This window comes from Pipistrellus kuhlii, unplaced genomic scaffold (assembly GCF_014108245.1).
Source record: "Pipistrellus kuhlii isolate mPipKuh1 unplaced genomic scaffold, mPipKuh1.p scaffold_m20_p_4, whole genome shotgun sequence".
Classification (NCBI taxonomy): domain Eukaryota; kingdom Metazoa; phylum Chordata; class Mammalia; order Chiroptera; family Vespertilionidae; genus Pipistrellus; species Pipistrellus kuhlii.
In genome coordinates this window covers 57,496,882-57,518,430 of record NW_023425540.1, presented here as the reverse complement: position 1 = coordinate 57,518,430, position 21,549 = coordinate 57,496,882, and the positions used below count along the sequence as shown (strand labels likewise).

General features: G+C 37.1%; 1 protein-coding gene across 2 annotated transcripts in view; it reads left to right on the top strand.

Annotated features, from left to right (window-relative positions):
* TMEM232 (transmembrane protein 232) overlaps positions 1-21,549 on the top strand; it is a 144,225-nt gene that overhangs the window by 39,596 nt on the left and 83,080 nt on the right. For both annotated transcript variants that reach the window (XM_036409303.1, XM_045571839.1), the window contains 4 exons: positions 584-750; positions 9,673-9,827; positions 17,431-17,554; positions 18,870-19,119. In XM_036409303.1, coding sequence (XP_036265196.1) covers positions 584-750; positions 9,673-9,827; positions 17,431-17,554; positions 18,870-19,119 — 696 coding nt within the window. The remainder of the gene's footprint in view (positions 1-583; positions 751-9,672; positions 9,828-17,430; positions 17,555-18,869; positions 19,120-21,549) is intronic.

Sequence of the window (21,549 nt, the reverse complement as noted above, 5' to 3'; positions counted from 1 at the left end):
GGAATAAAAATGGAGAATGTTGAGTTAAAAGCAATTACATTAGTTTTTTTCTAGGATTATAATTTTAAAGTATTCATTATAAATATGGTATCTATTATAATTTTATGTCTTATCAGCTGGAAGTTTCCAAGCATTGTTGTGCAGTAACTATTATTTTTTTAAATATATTTTTTATTGATTTCAGAGAGGAAGGGAGAGGGGGAGAGAGAGCTAGAAACACCAATGATGAGCATCATTCTTTGCCTCCTACTGGGGATTGAGCCTGCAACCCAGGCATGTGCTCTGACTGAGAATTGAACTGTGACCTCCTGGATCAAAGGTCAATGCTCAACCCAGGTGGGCAGTAACTGTTCCTAATTGGGCACTCCACCATACAAAATTTCATGTATGAATTATTTACCTTGTAGTTTTCTATTACACCACAAGGGGGAATACCTAACATTATAAATCTGCATGGGGAATTGTACAGCAGTTTCAGCATTGAAGTACTGAATTTAATTATACTTTAATAACTAAAAGACAAATGAAATACTATACAAGATATTAATGAAATATTTCTCACAAATTTTTATTCTTACAATAGCACTTTCTTTCTCTGGAGAGTCATATTATATGTATCCAAACATTTTTTCAAGTGTGCAATTTACTCTGAAAGTCTTGGAAATTATATGTAAAAGAGAATTACCATCTGACTCAATTTTTAGCCATGGGAAAAACGAGAATCAAGATGAGTGCACAGATTCTCATATGGTGAGTTTATACTAGTGCATGATAAATCGAATTAAGATTACTATGATTAGATATTTGTGCGTGCCAGTTTAGTAAGCATTTCTGAATTGAGTTTAGCTAGGGGGAGGAGGGAACAGCAAAGACACTTAAGTTCATCTCACTAGAGGAGTAGTTAATTGGATTAGTAGTGGGGCATCAATATGCACCACTACTACTTTAAATAGAGTAATATCATAAGCCTTTTTTCCTTATAGAGTCCATCTCAGCTGTTTAAATGAAAATTGCAACATAATTTAGTTTGACACATAAATGAACATTTTAAGATATTACATTTTTATTAAAAGGAAAGTGTATAAAATACAGTCTATTAATGAGAACAAGTGTAATATTTTTATGCTTCCATAATTCATATGTAATAACATTTAATGTGCTATTAAAATCAACCAAAAAAATTTAAGTAGTTCAAAATTGAAAAATTAAAATCATTCCTAGTATATGAAAAATCTCCTTTTCGGTTCTAACTCAGATATTAGTCATTAATATTAGAGAAAATTAGCTGTCCCCCTTATATAATTCCTAGGTATGTAACAAACTCTTTTGCAAATGTATTATACAAACAGAACTATAGTGAACCGTGTAATTGTTTTATACTTTATGGGATGATGTATGTCAAATGACACATCTCGAGTTGATGTCTTTATTTCCTTTTCTTGCATATGTTCTAAAAGAAAGCAGTAAACACTGTAAAACCTTGATTCTTTTGTTGTTGTTATATATACTTGTGATTTTATAGTTTCTTTCTATACTAATAAAAGAGTAAGATGCAAATTATGATGCCCATAAGCCAATCAGGAATGATTATACAAATTAACCAAAAAAAGATGGTAGATTAATTTGCATATACAGGCACTAAGTGGCCGGGGGCGGGGCAGGATGCTTCCTGCTCGACCCCAGTTGCTCCGGACCTCTGGGCAGCGTGGGAAGGCGGAAAGGTGGCTCTGGCTCCAGCAAAGGTGCTGCTGGCAGCCAGGGGAAGAAAAGCCCATTCTTGCATGAGTCTTCATGCATCAGACCTCTAATATATATAAAAGCCCAGTGACCATAATGGCAGAACGACCAAAACAACCGGAACAACTGGTGGCTATGACACACATTGCAGCAGCCAACCAGCCTGATCTGGCTGGATTGTCTCTTACCAACCTCCCACAGCCCCTCCCTCAGGCTTCCCTGCCTAGAGGGAGCATGCAACTGAGCTGTCGGCACCCCTTCTGAGGGGAGATGCCCATCAGGTATTTATCAATAGAAGGTATACAGAAGGTATACAGAAGACTCAACAAGGAGTCTGCACGGGTTGTGTTTGCAACTTCATGCTGTCCTCCCCCATCACCACAATGCCAAAGGGAGCCTGATTCAGGAACCCCATGCTGACAGAGTCTGATAAACATCATATTTCTTGCCATGCCCTTCTCTACCCAGCAAAGTTAATTTAGAATTGAAGGCCTGATAAAGAGTTTCACAGACAAGAAAAAGGTAAAGAAGTTCATCGCCCTGATTGGGGGTAGGGCTGGCCAACCATCATGGCCCCTCCTTCCTGCCAGTGGGCCCTCTTTCCAACCAATCAGCCCAGTCATGTCCTACAGCCATCTGAGGAAGATGCTAAAGACCCTGAGCAGGAAGATTGGGACGAAGAAAGTATGGGAAAAGGCCACGGATGACCATGTTCTGTGTTTGCTGCCCGACCCTGCTCCCCAGACCCCTCCGTGTGCAAAGGGCCTGCATCCCTTCCCTTGGATGGAGGCCTGTGAGTGAGTGAAGAATTGTGGCTGTGCCTGTGGCTGCACTCAGCCTCCTGCCCTCATGAATAAGAAGGAAACATGTTTACGTGCCAGAATTTAAAACTTTTTATTGGTAATAGTGCAAATAATGCAAGACCTACACGGTTTCTAAACAGGACTCTGTCTGGCTGTAGGTGAACCTAGATCGAAGGTATGCTCTCTGCAAAGGCTGCTCCTCTCTTGAATGCATGTAACCTGGAGAGGTTTAAAGGGAAAATGAGATAAAAATAAAACAAAATAGCAACAAGCTCTGGAGCTGCTGCTGATGCTGTCAAACCCTCCAAGTGGTGCTGATGTCACAGCCTGTCTCCCTGTGCCTGAGGCTCAGACTGCCGAGCTGCTGACACCTGCCAGGTCACCTGGCACCAGCCTCATCTACGCAGCCTCTTGCAACCTTCTGCCAGCTCCTGGAGGTGGGTGGGCTTGTGGATGGAGGCTTCATTGTTAAAGCAACTCTGTTGGTGTAGCACAGACATGTAGGCTTTTTGCTGAAAGAGAACGCATAACATCTCTTCACGAATGTGTTTTTAATTGTTCTGAGATCACACCCCCAGCCTTGGCAACTCTCAAGACGGCCTCAGGGATTCCACTTGCCTGATGCAAAGACTGACCAGGTTTCACTGAGACCGAACTCTCAGTTCCCAGAGCAGCCACATCTTTTCAAAATGAAGGTCACCCTAGCTGCAGGTCCCTGTTCTTTGTCACTGAATATTTCTGGCCATGCTCTTCTCTACCCAGCAAAGCTCATTTAGAATTGGAGGCCCGATAAAGAGCTTCACAGAAAAGAAAAAGCTAAAGAAGTTCATCACCCTGATTGGGGGTAGGGCTGGCCAACCACCCGTGGGCCCCCATTGGGGCAGGCTGGCTGGGCCCCACCCATGCACAAATTTGTGCCCTGGGCCTCTAATATAAATATAAAAAACTAGAGTCCAAGTCCTGTGCACTGGTGGGGTCCCTTAGCTTGGCCTGTCGGGATCAGGCCGAAACTGGACCCCTGAGGGGTCTCAGATTGTGAGAGGGCAGTTCTTGGGTGATGCACCCCAGAATCGGGCTCCCTCCTCTCTGGTTCCAGTGTGTCACCTGAGAACTGCAGCTACCAAGTCACCGCAGCACAGAAGCTTCTGTGTTGAGTGTCTGCCCACTGCTGATAAGTGCGTATCATAACTACTGGTCAGAATGTCTGCCCCTGGTGGTCATTGTGTGTTATAGCAACCAGTTGGACAGACGAATGGTCACTTAGGCTTTTATAAAGATAGTTTTTCTATTTGATTGTTTTTCTTAAAATGGAAAAAAATACCTTTAACATAAGTCAAGTTAAAACAACTAAGGAAATTTAAGGAAGATCAGAGTTTTAAATATTTTTATCTACAAGTTACCTCACAGTTTTCCAATCTTTGCATTGAGCCCTTTCTAAAACTACCTAAAATTTAAGTGTATAAGGAAAAACATTTAATACCTATTTTTAATTTTTCTAGGCTTTAGTGTTTCCTTTCTTGCTCATTACTTGATGAACCATTTACATAAAGAGCGACACATACTGAGAAATCTGAACTTTTTTGTTTTAATTGCTAATGAACACAAATTGCTGCATGCATAAAAAGGACTTTGTTTTTTAAGTTTAAAAATGTTTTACAATAAATATATAACCTATGATATTGAGCAACAGAAAGAGCATTGATTATGAAGAGGGAAAACCTTCTCACCAACTGGCTGTGTGATCCAAAGGAGGCCTATTCAGCTCTCCAAATCTCATTTGCATATCTTTAAAAAAGGTGTCACCTCACATTGTCAAGTACTATAAAAACATCCAATTACTGTATTGTACCCCTGAAATTAATATGACTAATATAATATTACATACCAACTCTACTTAAAAATGATGTATGCAACATTCTTAACCTTCTCAGAGCTGCTTATTATAATCACCACTTTTGAGACATGTAACTTATGAAGTAAAATTGATTTTTATTTCTGACTTTCCAAAACAAAAGGACATCACCATCACTGTCATCATCATCATATTTGCCCTAACTAATCTATAGAGTTGTTGTGAAAATTGCAAAAAGCTGTGCCTTGTAAATTATTGTCATGCAAGTATAAACAATGATTATTAAATATAATAATTTTCATCTAAGGACATGATTATACTGACTAAATGTGCTTAAGTATGTAGTTAATTGTGCTTAACTTAATGTAGTGATTTATCTGAGTGTGTTTCTTTTAAACAAATAGGATACTGTGAGATCTTCAGGACATGAGTGTTCTGGTTATGAGATAGGCAACCTTCAATGTGGATTCTGCTTCTCTGATAATCAACCACTCTTGGTGCACCAGGAAATGGAAGCTGACTGCTGTACAGCTTAGCTTGAATTCTAAGGGGCAAAATGTCAACACATCAAAAGAATGTTATCTCCTTAGAGTGGGATCAGTCCCTAATTTTCTGTGCCCTTTCCAATTTTTTGGAACTAAGGACACAGTTCCAACTTTTTCTAAGCTCTATGTCAGCACTATAGGTATAATTCTGTGAAGAGGTTAAAACAGATTTTAACCTACCATATTTCTTGCTCTTCTTTTTCTTCTCCCATTACCTTATAATAAATATAAAGAATTTAAAAGGTAGTGTAACCACAGTGCTGCTAACATTGCTGGTTGAGCTAACTAATTCAGTGCTTGACTGCATCATTTAATGTTGTGCTCCAGTTTCAGCTCACTTCTCTATTATTAACCTGAGGCAGCCTCTACTGTTCAGTTGAGTATTTATTCATTAAATAGAGGAATATAAAAGTTATACTTGTGTTCATTCTCTCCCCCGTTTTTATAATTATTATACTTTAGTAGAGGATTTGTGGATTTATTTCTATAACCCTTATCCTTTAATAATGCTAAAAGGTCCAAGAGAGCATATTTTGGCCACTGTAAAATATTTTTAATATATTTATAAGCATTGGAGTATAAGCATAATTATTTAATTTGTTTCCAAAGTGTTGCTATAAAATTTCTGGGGGGAAAATAATTCTGTAGGATATACACATTAGGACACTCATTAAATGGATGTTGGTTCTATTTAAGAATAGGACATTATTTTTTTCCTGCTGATGGAACCCATTTCTCCTTTCAATATCCTTTTAAGCTGATACAGACACAGGGTTCCCACTGACTTTGACAAATGGTACACTTTAATTAGTTCTGAGAATTGCAGAGCCAGACCACTGGATTGAGTACTCACTCTGCCCTTTGCTCACTAACAAAGCTGGATTTGCTAGTTGTCACATGATAATAACATAGCTCTTTGGAGAAGGTAGATTCAATCTCAATTAAAATGCTATAGACTCTTTACAGAATAGTTGCAGCTGTCCTAAAGTATAAATAGTTTTCTGAAAGCTAGGAAACATGCGGAGTTTACGTTAAAATGTGATTAGCAAGCTCATCTTTACTGTTTTAAGTATCTGGTATGCCAAAGGTATTCTCTAAATTTGGGACATTTTGTGCTGTACAGTAATTGGAAATGGTTCATAGGAATTGGGTTAGCCTGAGACACAAGTTCTTTAAAATGAGGAACATTATCCTATGATTCATGTCCTACTATCCAAGCAACACATTTGTATTGAGAGGTCCTTTCAGGGCAATGTCAACCATCCCTAAAATGGCTGAAAACAAGGATGGAACTAAAAAAGCTGTCTCTGAGCAGCCAAAATAGAGCCTAGGCTTTTATATCTAAAAGCCTAAGTGACCATTACAACTGGTTGACCAAATGACCCTTTGAGTGGTCGCTATAACATGACTGACCACCATGAGGCAGACACTCAACACAGGAGCTGCCCCATGTGGTCAGGGTCCTCCCACAGCCAACCTCTCACCTGTGGCTGGCCAACCTCCCATGGTCCCTCCCCCTGGCCAGCCTTGATTGGGACTGGGTGAGATGGCCCCCATGGGCCCAGATGGTCAGCCCAGGCCAAGGAAACCCACCTGGGCATGAATTAATGCACTGGGCCTCAAGTTTATGTTATAAAAGAGAACTTGGTCAGACTCTCAGAGCTTGTGTACTCAAATTTGCATAAATTTAAGCTGATGTGGCCCTTTGAATTCTCAGCCAACATAAAATTAACAATGCTTTTTTAGGTGGGCACCCTGAAGTAGGCATTGTACAAACTGACACTGGTAGCCACTGTTGGAGGAGATAATCTAGAGGAATTGACTTCCAGTCGACCCTGGGCAATCAGAGCTCCCACCCCTCCCCTGTCCTTGGAATGTATATTCTCCTCACTGTTCCCACAATGGGAAGCACCTTTCAAGGATGTGACCTTGACAAAGCAATGTGTTGTTCAGACCATCTGGATGGTATACATGACTGAACCCAATTAAGACCTCTATATAAATTTTAAAATTCTGGTGGGTGGATGTGATCTACTCTACTGGTGGCTCCAAGACAAGCGTGGTAAATTGCCTTGCTTATTAAATCTGCCACCTCCAATCTGGAGTGGTCTGCCTCATTCTTAGGTCTCTCCTACCCTCTCTGCACAGGTGCACAGGGGCCAGTTTGCAAAGCAATGTAGCCCAAACTGGACAGGACATTAAGGGGAGAGATGAAAGAACTATAAAAAAGGGGGGGGGGGGCAGGAAGGGAGAAAGGGAGGGAAGGGGAAAAAAGTTCTTTGGAAGTTATTTAATACAGTGTTTAGTGCTTTTCAAACTAGGGTAAAAGATCCCTCTTAAAATTTTTTTGTTAGTTTCCAAACTGTCATAGACTGATAGTTTTGTAAACTACAATAATAATGAATTACCAAAAATAAAAACATGAAAATGCAAGCATAATTTTTTCTATTAGGCAAAATATATAAAATTAACTATGTCAACTTGTTATAAGTTTCTCAATGTGTATTTATTTCTGTACTCCAGTTAATAGTTTGCACATGGCACTCATCTGCTAACCACATTGAGTAAGACTGATTTAATGTAAAGGCAAAGAACTGTATGCCACCAAATACAATAGCTTTGGTTTGTTATGCTGATGATGTACATGATGATTACATAATCAGCATTATTATACTCATTTATTCAAGTTTGGCAAATTTATGTATTTAAAAAACACACACACACAGGGAAGAAACTTCAGCAAGATTTCCATGCAAATGCTTAAAATATAGAAAATGCACAAGGATAAATCAGCCTCACTTACCTGGAAAATTCACAGGTGTAGCAACTTCATCATTTATTCTTGATTATGCCAATGTCCTTCACCCAAAGACCATCAGGTCTGCACCTGCATTTTAAGCAAAATGGGTTTATTATTTGTTGCAGAGAGAGAACATATGGCCAAAGAACCACAGAATATTTTAGTAAAAGAGTGTTAGAATAACTCTGTTATAGGATTTGGACTTTGTTTGGGTGAATGGAGGAAGTTATAAAGATTTGATGCTGCCAGAAAGTAGGGACAATTTTATTTGTGGGTGGCACAGTGACTTTTGCCTATTCTTAGGAAAACTTCATCAAGTAGCTTTGTTTGTTCATATATCATGTTCTCAAACTACCACTGTCTAAGTTTGATGTTCTGTGAGTTTATATCCAACAAGAAACAAAATGACCTGGTTGTGAATGTCAGAGCAGCTTGTAATTATATTGATGTCAAATCAGTTCCAGACATCAGAGGCTGCTTTCATTCTTTTTCAATGATGAGTAAAAATGGTATCATATAAAACTGGAAATAAAACTTAAATCTTGTTCATTGTCCAAAATCCTAATATTTTCTTTCCCAAAGGCTTTGGGGAATTTTCTCTGGTGATGTTACATAGGTTTGTTAACAGGATCTTTTGACCTAACCGAATAGTCTGTGTAGCCATGTAGTGTACATTATAGAGAAAAAAAAAAGTGTTTTAAATTAGTCAAGCCCACTACAAGTATCAAAATTTATCTACTTACACATTGATTCTGAATAAATTTGCTACATAAGACCATCAGGCTCCATGGCTGAGACATCTAGAACAATTTGGGAAAAGAACATTTTTATGGGTTCCATTTTTTGGGTGGGCTGAAGAGCAAAGCAGGAAATTGAGTTACTTGGATAAAAAAATAATGCATTTACTACAGTCAGTATGTCTCAGTCTGATGTCTTACATTGTTTTAAAATAAAGCATTTCTGTGGAATGTTTATACATTGTAAATAATGACTTGTTTCTATATGTTTCTCTGAATGATTGTTCCCAAGAGTAAGTAGCAGAGTGCAAAGACTTTATCTCACTGTGCCTTTTTCTCCACTGAGTTCCTGACTTGAAGCTAATCAGCACACATCTTTGGGACTTAAACAGCCTACTAGAACTTAACATGTCTTAGCTTAGCATTTATGTATGAACTTCTGGCCTTCTATCATAAGAAAGTTTTCTTTAAATTATAGTCCTGACTTTTATATGATAAGTGAGAATTCTAAATTCCTTTGAAAATAAGTAGAGTATCTTTAAGTGTTTCTTTTGAGCATAAAAGAGTAAAATATTAGCTAAGTTAGCAATTTGAGTAAATATCATAGACTGTGTATTTGAATCTTTACTGTTGACAAATTCAATGAGAATGCTATGTTATCATTATCTAACATAAAGTCAGGTTTCTTTATACCAATTACTTTAATAGACCAATTCAATCTATAAAACTGTTAGCACTCTAAGAAAAAAAAACAAAACAAACTAAAAACATCCTAATTTGTAGGCTTTTAAAATATGTTGCAGACATTGACTGTGTCCAGCTAGGCATATATTTTGGTCCATGAAGTAGAAATCCACATTTTAAAACCTTATTTGTTGGTTGATCGTTGTTCAGACTTTTCCCTGTCCCTCCTCCTTGGGTGTCATGGACAGCTAAGTCATATAGAGTCTAAGAAGCATGATTGTGTCTAATAATTTTTCTTTAATTAATTTTGTTGTACTATAGACTTAATGTCTTTGAATACCAGGGTCCCATATGAACAATATTAAGACAGTATGTTCAGGTTAACTTGCAAAATTACTTCATTTGATGAAGCATGAGGTATAAGAAAACATGCATTCTCACATATTTAAAATTTATTTTATGTTTATTCAAGTCAAAGAACTCTTTCCCCATATAATTTGTATTTTAATTTTAGGAATATTTACAAGACAATCAGAAAAGCTATGAAGTTAACAATCTGCTCTGGCACTGTGTTGCTGTCTGGACTTGTGTTCAGAAAAATAGTCCTCAGTTGAATAACGTGCTGGAACATCTCACCTTTCATAAAACACAGCTTCAAAAGAAATGCTGGTAAGAGGGATTATATAAATCCAAAATAATTCATGGAGAAACCTTTGTGTTTAAATGTTAAATAACCTTTGTACTTAAATGTTAATCACACCTTAGTTGACTATGAAAAAAATTTATAATCTGAGTTCCAAAGACAAGGGCAATTTATATATTTTGCATTAGTTCAGTTCATCAATAAATTGTCCCTATTTTTTGGAGGGGGGCTGTATAACCATGCATGTATTATAGTTTAATGAAATTTGTTATTAATAAATTAATTCACATATTTAAAACACTTTTTATTTTTCAACCTGTTAAACAAAGTGAAGTACAGTTTATTATTTTTTGGGGAAAATATTGTTTTGTTATGCCTTACTTGTAATGTACAAAAAAGTGAATCTTGACTGATAAGTGTTAGTTTCCCCCTGTACAAATGTGAATTTGAGAAGGGAAAAGAAGTCTTAAATTACTACAAAACAGGGGATGAGTTCAATAGAGGAAAGAAAAAAATGTAAAGGAGTATTTCTGAGGAAATTGATCAGAGATACCCCTTTTAATTATTTGAGGACAATCAGAATTCCTTTTCCAATGCTCACAATAATAATAATTTGTTATTCCATAGCAAGTTTCAAACTCAATTGTCATATATTTTTCTTAAAATTATCTCCAGTTTTTAAGCCTCTGGCAGCCCACTCTATATCAATGGTCTCTGTATATGTAAATTATAAAAATCAGGAGCCTCCTTTATGAACCAAAGCTGTTTTCTCAGTTTCTTTTGGAAGTTTTGGGGAATCTAGATCAAGTAAAGATTTCTGGAGGATGAATTTGCCTAATTTCCTAGGAATAGCCTAGTTTAGAAGATAGTTCATCAAGAACTTATTCCATCTCTTAGTGTGATGAGAGTAACCTACTCAGTACTGCAGTTAACAAAATCATGATTCTTTTATATTTTATTTATTTTTTTAACTTTACTTTTATTGTTGACACTATTACAGATGTCCTCATATCCCCTTCCCCTTTGCCCACCTCCACCTAGCCCCTGCCCTCGCTTCCATCTGGCCATCACCACACTGTTGCCTGTGTCTATGTGTCATGCATATATATTCTTTAGCTAATGCCTTCACCTTCTTTCATCTAGTACCTCCCTTTCCAGTGAGGATAGCATCTTTAAATAGAAAAATCAAAATGCAAATAGAATATATGTGTGGAGAGCAGCTATAGCATTTGGACAGGTTCAAGCCTCAGACTAATGAGAGGGCACAGTCCTCTCATGGCAAAGCCACATGCAGGTCCCAGCTTTGAGGGCAATGCCCTCCCAGCACAATTATAGCCAAAGGCTATGGTTGTAAGCTTGACCTTCTGGTCTGAATCTGTGGTCCCAGGTGGCTGAGTGATGTAGGCTGTGTGCTGCCAGAACAAAGCTTGATAGAGTTCTCAGGTGCATATAATTAAGAAGATTTGAAAATCTTGAGAACATTGTAAACATCTTGACCATGCCCTTGCTTTGCCTAGTGGAATCTGACTATAAAATAAAAACTCAGCTTGCAGGCTGTGGCACTCTCTCTCCAGCCAAGAACAGTGTCCTACATAGCCCCAACTGCATTCTCTTGTCTGTCTTCTTTAATCCTTCACCGCCCTCCACCGCCTTTGGTTCAATATGATAGATCAATAATATAGAATTAATATACATCTGGATGTGGTTCAATATGTTACATCATAATATAAAATATAATAAATATGCATTAATATAGAGCTGCTAAATGTAAGAAAAGTTAGTTTTATTGGTGCATAGGTTGATTATACAGATCACTCTTATTCTAGAAAATAAATTGTAGGGGAATCAAACACAATTTATTTTCAAAGGACAAACAACTAGTGCTACTTTAGATCTTGGGAGACTCTAACCTCTAACTTGGTTTTAAAAACAAGTTATATTTTAACATAAAAAACGAAATATTGTCTGACTTTGCCAAATTTATTTTCAAAGTATTCTAATCATTACCAGGTTCAAACAAGTGCTGAAATACAAAAGTGGCTGATTAAGAATATCAGATTAATGAATTGTTCTTTTAACCAATTTTCAGTTTTTTATTATATTGCATCAACATTGATTTAATTTACTTATGTAATAGACTAAACTGCTTTTAAGAAAACACTGTTCTAGATAAAACAAAACAAACTGTGATGTAATTATCAAAATCAAACCAGAAATGCTTTTACATGGTCTCACATACTCCTAAGTTTGGGAACATGTGGCAATGAAGAAAATGAACTACATATGTTTAGAATGAAATAGAAATATTTGGGCATCAGACCTTGATAGTAAATTAAGACTTTATCAGGATTTGCTGGACCAGCCTTAGAATTGGGACACTTGGTAGAAGATATCTTTGGTTTAGTATCTGAAATTCAAGGCCAAGTGAGTATTAACAGGAGCAATTTCATTTTATATGTATATCAGTAAAGTACCATGATGATGAATAAATGTTCAGAGATTTGAAATGTAGGGGGGGACCATTCAATTGACCGATTAGAAAATATGTTATTAATAATGGCAAAAATTGCTGGTGTCCATACAGGTGAGTGGTTCTCCTCTGCCCATTTCTTTTTTTTTTTTTTTTTTACAGAGAGGAAGGGAGAGAGAGAGAGAGAGAGAGAGAGAGCCAGAAACATCGATGAGAGAGAAACATTGATCATCTGCCTCCTGCACACCCCCAACCAGGGATATGCCCGCAACCAAGGTACACGCCCTTGACCGGAATCGAACCTGGGACCTTTCAGTTCACAGGCCGACGCTCTATCCACTGAGCCAAACCGGTTTCGGCTCCTCTGCCCATTTCTAATGTTATCCCTTAGTGGGTATCTCATCATGCATGTGCCTGCCAGACTTTTCTTAACCCCTTTATAAAAATCACACAACTCAAAAGGAAAAAAATGGAAGCATGTAGTTTCAGCTAAGCCTGAATTCATGAAATAACTCAAAGAACTCAGAATTAGAGCAACCTCTTCTCTATGGGGGTTGGGGTAAGGGGCAGATAAGAAAAGGAAGTGCACTGAACACAATCCTAATATATAAAAACCCAAGGTCCATAACATCCAAAACTAACAAAGACTCGACCTATGTTGCTGTGGGGATCCAGTACTGACTGCTGAGGGGGCTGCACATCAGGCCTGAAGAGAGTCCTGGAGAGAGAAGCAGGGTCTTATCCATAGCCTCTCTGGCAGCTGTTGATCAGCACTTGCTTCTCTCTTTTGCTCCTGGCCTGGCCAGCAGTTGAGCCTCTCTTTCTCTTAGGCCTCTGCTGGGGCTGCTGATTAGCCCCACCTCTCTGATCAGGCCTATTGATAGGCCTGGAGATGCTGACTGTCATAAAAACCAACCAATCAGAGCCAAATCTGGGTGAAGTTTGAGGAGCCAATGGCTGCCTAGGAGGCGAAGCTTTTGACAATGACTTGCATAGAAACCAACCAATCAGAATTAAATCTGAGTGAAGTGCGAGGAGCCAATGGCTTCCTAGGGGGCAGAGCTTTTGATGCTGACTGGCATAGAAACAAACCAATCAGAACCTAACTGGATGAACTGCGAAGGCAGAAACTAAGGTAGGGGCTGAGGTGGGGTTTAAGGGCAACAGCTGTTTGATGTAAGAAAGGGGTTCAATTTTTTAATGACTGGTTTGGCAGTAGAGTGCATATGGCTGGCTATCAGTCCAGATAGGGGGATTATGTATTTTTTTTGTCTGCCAAGAGCAGCTCCTGATGAAAAAGGCTTTCTTCACCATTTAAGCAATCCTATCCTGTATAACCTATTTATACGATTTCAAGGGTAATATGCTAATTAGTTCAAGTTGACCAGCCCTCTTCTGGATGTCCAACTTCCTTCTGGACAAGCCATGGTGGTGGGGACCGAGGCAGAGGCCATTAGGGGTAATCAGGCCAGCAGGAGAGGGCATTTGGGGGTGAGATCAGGCCAGCAAGGGAGGGGAGTTGGGGGCAACCAGGTTGTCAGGGGAGGGCAGTTGGGGGAGATCAGGCAGGTAGGCAGAGAGAGGCGATCAGACAGAGAGGTTAGAGGTGATCAGGCAGGCAGGCAGAAGGGTTAGGGGAAATCAGGCAGGCAGGCAGGTGAGCGGTTAGGAGCCAGGGGTCCCCGATTGGAAAGGTTGCAGGCTGGGCTGAGGGACTCCCCTCTCCGCGCCCCCCCCCCCCCCCCCATGCATGAATTTAGTGAACCGGGCCACTGGTAAATTATAAATCAGGGTGAAGAAGTAGAGAAAAGGAGAATCTGTGAGCCCCTCCCAGCTGCCATGCACCGACCTTTTCCTTGGAAGTTTAGTAGCCCTGAACTGCAGAGAAGTCTGTAAAGCAGATTTCCATTTAATATGGTTAAACTTTAAATGACACACCATCCTCTCAATGCTCCCTTGTGGGTTGGCCTTTTATAAACTGCCCTATTTGCTCTGGGGAGATACCTCAAGCCAGCACAAAGGACTTTCTAATCTAACATGAAAATAATGAATTGTGTTTATAATTGAATTATTAGCCAATGAAGATTACTGAGAAATTCAGCATGACATTTCAGTAGAGTAGTATAACATAAAATTATATCTCCAAAAGCAAAATACACCCCATGCATGTATTAAAAAAAAAAAAAAAAAAAAAGCTTGACAATTTAAATTATATTGACATAGCGAGTGTTTTTCAGATGTACAGTATTTGTGTTTGCATCAACATGAATAGATCAAAGAATCAACTGTTTTGTATGGGCAAAAGAAGCCTTTTACTTCTGGCTAGATACTTGATATCCACATTTTCTGTCGTTATGATCCTCAGTGATTATTATAATGTTTATGTGACAGTCTAACAGCATTCAAACAAAGTTTTCATTAATAATGTTTCTCATTATTCATGAGCTGAGATGCCAATGTAGGTCCACTTTTCTCATTTATTTCCTGGATTTGTTATTAATCCTTTGATCCTATGAGTTAAATATAAATATTTAATCTATATCTAGGGTAAATATATCAATTATACTTTGCTGCATTATAGTACAGTGAAAAAAATTTAACCTTAGATTAGAAGACCTGAGTTTTAGTCCTGTCTCTTGCTGCCTAATTTTGAATGTCACATAACCCTTCTGAACAGTCTGTTTAGCAGTTAAATAGAAATAATAGTCATTCCAAAAGGACTTTAGGGATATTTAAAGAAGGTAAGTATATAATATGAAAACACTTTTGATACATTCATTATCCCCTAATATTTCATTTCATGCTAGTTCATATATGAATTAATTATTTCCAGATAGAGTCTTGCCTAAAGAATTTCTATCACTGTACCTGACACATATCTTCTGCTCAAGTTAACCCAATTAGACAGCTTACCCACTAGATTTCAGAACTATCTCCTGCTCTCTACTGCCACTGTCACAATCTTGGTTTGGGCCATTATTTTCTCACTGGAGTCCTAGTGCATGAAAATTCTCACAGTCCGGGAGCCCTCAGGGATGGGAGGCAACCCGGTGATCAGGGGAAGGCGACGCCCCCATCACACCTCTGCTGCTGTCACTGCCAGCAGCACAAGCCTTGGCTGGTCCTGTTTACCTAAGCCTTGGGTGGCCCTGAGCAGCTGGGCAGCCACCATCTGAGGTTTTTCTGTGCCTTGGGCTAGCCCTGGGTGGCTGGGCACCCAATATCAGAGGCTTACCTGTGCCTCGGGCTGGCCCTGGGCAGCTGGGAGACTGAGGGAACTGGGGGACTCCAAAGGCAGGCATGCAGAGTGGCCAGGCCTGCCTAGATGTGGGCCCGGCTGTGCCAGGCACCTGCCACCCTGGCAGGGCTGAGGGGACTGGACGCCACCATCTTGTGGCTGTGGGCACTGCCATCTTTGAGGGTGTGGCAGTCAATTAGCATATTCTCTCTTTATTGGCTGTTGTCACTGCTATCTGTGAGGGCATGATGGTCAATTAGCGTATTCTCTCTTTATTAGATAGACTTTTATAGCTTATTAATTGATTTCTTTGCCTTAAGTTTTCTCCTCTATAATTTGTTAGTCTCTGCTGCCAGGGCTGCAACATAAATGTGATTATACCATTCTCCTACTTAAAACTATTTAATAAGAACTGTTTTTCCTGGCATAGGTATTGCAGACCAAATTAGGGTCTCACAACTTGACAAGATTTTAACAAAAGAACAAAGAGTTCCTGCTACTATTATTAATTACCACCAACACAGTCAGAGAAGTGCCTGGTAGGGCTGAATGGAAAAAAACAATCAATGGCCTACCTATGCCTTCTCTGATGAAACAGAAGTCATTGCCTATATTCTGCTCCACATTGTTCTCTGGAGCTTCAAAAATGAAATTCTGTAAGCAGGAGAAGGAACCCTTTTAGCAGACTAGTTAAAGCTTGACTTTTCATATAGTCCATCTCTTCTGGGTATCAAAAATCAAGCATTGGCAAAATAAATACAGTCTTTAAACTAGTTTTCCCCAATGAAATGCTAACTGCCCTCTTCTCCATGTTCAATGAAGATTGAGATTAATCCTATATAATAAAACCCTAATATGCAAATAGATCAAACTGCAGAATGACCAGTCACTATGATGCACATTGACCACCAGGGGACAGATGCTTAATGCAGGAGCTGCCCCTGGTGGTCAGTGTGCTCCCACAGGGGGAGCACCTCTCAGCCAGAAGCCAGGGTCAAGGCTGGCGAGCACAGCAGCAGTGGTGGTAACCTCTCCCACCTCCACAGCAGCACTAAGGATGTCCAACTGTCGGCTTAGGCTCACTCCTCCTGAGAGGGCACAACCCAGGCTGAGGGTCCCCCCACACCCGTGAGTGCATGAATCTCGTGCACCAGGCCTCTAGTTTATTTATATTAGTCCTCCCCTTTCTAGCCTCTTAATCTAAATTTGAGTTTCTCTTTTCTTTTTTAAATATATATATATATATTTATTGACTTCTGAGGAGAAGGGAAAGGGAGAGAGAAATAGCAACATCAATGATGAGAGAGAAGCATTGATTGGCTTCCTCCTGCATGCCCCACATTGAGGATCAAGCCCCCAATCTCAGCATATGTCCTGACTGGGAATCAAACTGTGACTGCCTAGTTCATAGGTCGATGCTCAACCACTGAGCCATGCTGGCTGTGCTAAACCTGAGTTTCTGATAACATTATGGTTAAATCATTATTTAAAATGTCTATCTTCTCCTTATAGAATTATTTATGTATTTATGTTTTATAGATTACATTTATGTTTGGATCATATTTATAAAATTATGTTGATTTATCTTTGTAAATTGTATCTAGTTTTTCTACTCACTGTCAACCATTTAACAGCAGTATTTGCAATTCCCAAGTTCTTAAGTATTATTCATTTCTTGGTTGGCTAAAATGTAGCTCTTTCTTGCAGATTTTTATTATAACCAGTATGAACCAATATTTGTTCTTTTGTAATTATAATTTATTTGTAGTTGAATATTATATTTGTGAAGCGATACTAGTCTTTATTGAAAGTAATGTATCTTGCAATCCAGGATATTCCTCTCTTCTGGCCAAATACTTTTTTTCATTAAAAACTTTATTATTGTACATTAAAGTCTGTGTTTTGTTAATAACATTTTTAGGATGGATTCTGTACTGGCTTTGATGGTCCTTGGGGAGGCTGCCAAATTAAACATGGCCTGCTTGAAAACTTTAATGGACATAATGAAAGATTTTCTTTTAAGCATTATGTCTGTTCAGAATCAGGTAACAGTATACTTATTAATTTTGGTGTACAAAAAAGACAAATAGAAACAAAAAATTTTGGCACTGTTTAAATTGTATACTATATTATGACTTATAATGAGCATAACTTTGAAATAATTTTAATTAAATATAAAACTAAATTCTTATTTACCATATATCCCAGTATGGATTGATAGATATAGATGTAGATAGAAATAGAGCTATAGAAATAGATTATATGTCTTGACACATACATACACATACATGAGAAGGATTTTAAATTTTATTAACAAACTCAAAATCATATAGTTACACATGATTTAGTTTTTCCTTTAAAAATATTTAAAATGTATCTAAAACATTTTTTGTTGTGGTTAATCCTCACCCTAGGATAGTTTACATTGATTTTAAGGGAGAGTGGAAGAGAGAGGGAAAGACAGACAGAAACATCGATGTGAAAGAAACACATAGATTGGTTGCCTCTTGTGAGCCCTGATCAGGGCCTGACCAGGGAGGAGCCTGCAACCAAGATGAATAAAACTTGGGACCCTTTGGTCCACAGGCTGTTGCTCTATCTACTGAGCAAAACCACCTTGGACTTTAAAACATTTTTATTGTTATTAGATTTTTTTAAAATTTATATTTAGTGGGGATGTAATCATTTAATTTATTGTTAAGCATTGAGTTTGTTTATAATTAATCACAGTTAATTACAAATGATGTTAAACAGATTCTCATGCAAATAAAGATTTTATGTATGATGATTTCTTTAGAATAGTTTAATAAATTACATTTTTACTTTTTTAGGGTAAATGTTTAAATTCCTTTTCTGAAAATATGTTCCTTTCCTATGAAAAATGTGTAAACGTGCCATGGTTTTATTTATTTTTTTCTGATATGACTCATTTAATTTCCTTTCTGAGCAAAGTCAGATTCATGTATCTTAAATTATCTTAAGATTTGATAAGCACATACTCCAGAGAATCTTGTCTATTCAGGACCAAAATTTAGAAGTGAGCTTTACATAAAAATATTCTTTTAAAATATGATATGGAAAATAGAATCTCATTGGATTAATTTACATTCCATTGATTAAAAATGAAGTTGAAAAGTTCTGCATATACTAGTTAGCTGCTTGTGTTTCATATTCTTTGAATTAGATTTTATGCAATTTATCCATGTAAAATCTGCCTTTTAATAAGTACATTTAGAAATATTAGATTATATCATTTTAACAACTCTATAAAATTTAAAGATATTTCTTATAAATATAGTATATAGTTCTTGTTATGACAGAATAAGTTTAGATTATCTTACAGCTATTTTCTTATTTTAGAAAGAAAATGGCTGTGTTGATTTTTCCTGGGCCTGGATTATTGTCTACATCTATATAACAATTCTTACAGAAGTCTGTTTGTATGCAGCCATTTCTAATTTGAGAAAAGCTGCTTTTATTGGTTTCTGTGACTGTAAAAATTCAAAAAAATATATTTTTCCACTGGACAAATCAGAACAACAGCCAGAACTGAAGGAAACAAGTTTTTTAGGTCTTTTGGACTATTTCTCTTCAAAAATTTCACATGATTGTAAGTAAATTATTTTTTAATTTGATAAATATTTTAAAAATGTTTCCCTTAGTTGGTCCGAAGATTGTGGGTTATTGTTAAGCTGATTAAAAATGTCTTCCTTTCACAAAATGTTAGCATTTTAAAGATGGAAATAATTTTAAATTCAGTAGGGGTTTCTATAAATTTAGGAATAATATTTTATAAAATGGAAATTTTTGATCAATAATTTAAAAACAACTGAAATATAGTCAATTGATTTATGATTCAAATTATATTCCTTGAAAACAAAAGTTGATCTGGGAAAACTTATGAAATGTACATAAGTTTCTTTTATTCTTTTTCACATAAGGATTTCTCATCTATCTTCTCTAGGCATTGACTGATTCTCTTGTTCTTTTCCCACCCAGAAAATTTCTCTTCAATATGTCACATAATTTAGTACATTTTTCACATATACAATCTCATACTCTATCAAAATATACTAGTTTGATGTCTTAAGACTAAAGGCTATTTTGCTACTGTTGTTTATGGGAGCTATAAAAATAAAATACTTTTATTTTTAAAATGATACTATAGAGACAATATATCTGTACATTCAAAAGTGTCCTTTTAGGTTGACTAAAACTTTTCTTTATGAGTATGATTATGGCCTGGTATGTATATGATTCTCACTTCCATTAAATTATGAGATAATTAAGATGGAGAATCATGTCTGAATTATATTTATATTTAACCCAGCAGATAGTATAGTGTGTGGCATATAGTAGATGATCAATTAGTTGTACTGGATTTATTATGTAATTAAACAAATCACTAAATTTAAAATATAACTGCAAGATTTTTGCTTCTCTACACTATCATAATATTTTAGTTCCAAAAACCTTGCATTTTTCTATCCCCTATGCTGGGTACAGTTTTCCCCATTTCCTTGGATGGTTAGTTTCCATCAGATCTGAGCTTGAATATCAATCTTCTCATAGAGGTCTTTCTCTCTACATCCATAGTAGTTTTCTTCTCCTAGCCATTGTTGGTCACATTACCATCTAAAACTCATGAATATTGTTCTGTTTATTTTCTTAACTAGATATTGTGTCATGAAAGTAATAACATTGTCTTTTTCTTTTTAAAAATGTATTTTTTTCATTGATCTCAGAGAGGAGGGGAGAGGGAGAGAGAGATAGAAACATCAATGATGAGAGATATTGATTGGCTGCCTCCTGCACACCCCTACTGGGGATGGAGCCAGGAACCTGGGCACATACCCTGACCAGGAACCAAATAGGACAGGCAGGTTGAAAATCTTTCATGTGTTCAATCGCTAGAACCACAATGGCCGGGAAACTTTGTGTGTGTATAGAACAGCGGCTGCCACATAGCATTGACTTGTTAAATACTTGTTAAATGCCCGGCTTACTGACTGGTGCTTGACCATTAGTTTCTTGGCATTGATTTAGTTCCTTCCACTCTATACTTCATGGCATTTCATAAAGACAGTGTTTTAAACCACATCTTACATTCAAGTTACCTTTCAGTAATACATTTGAATTTGTGGTGTCAAATTAGATTTGTCAAAATTATAAAGGCTGTATGTACTTACTTGTACTCATTTAAATAAATAGAAATATTCATATTTTATAATCACAGGTGAAAGGTAAATATCTAGACTGGAAATTAAAGGCTTCCAAGGAGTTCAAACACTAAAATAGAACTACAAGAAAAAGGATCATAATACTGGTTTTCAAACGTCACTATTTCTTGATAAATTTTCAAGATTTACTAAGAATTTTATTTTGGTTCAGCTTTGTTAGTGTCTGCTCTGCTTAGCTGCAAAGAGACACATTTTCTCTCAGTATATTTAAAGTGACATCTTTGATAGCTGCCACAGGGTCACTCAAAGCAGAACAGAAGAGTTCTTTATGCCACAGCTTGGTCCCTGGATGAAGAGTTTCATAGCAGGCATGCTTCTAGGCAAATGTCTAGATGTGCATGTTAGAATGCATTCTACCTTTTATGACAGCTGTAACACATCCCATCTGTTTTTAGAATGTTTTATTTTTCTTTGTTAACTGTCAGTCAATTGGATGTAATAGATTCTTCCACCAAATTTTATTCATAAACAACAGGTGAACTGCTCACTTTTAAAATCAATGGCATTTTAAAATTTTTTGAGTTTTGAGAACAGTTCTCAGAATATACTTTATGGGCTCATCACTGGTCTTGTGGAGTCTAAAAGCAAACCATATTCTGTTCAATGATTTGAATACTGTAGGGTTATAAAATATTGTTCCTCCATAAAAAATAAAGTATATGAAGGAAAGTGGTTTGGATATAATTCTTTTCAATGTAAAGGATTTGGAAGCCTATAAATAAATTTATAAATTGGTTAATATCCACAGCATATTTTACTTATCATATTGTTCAAAACCCTTTATTTTAGAGTTTCAGAAT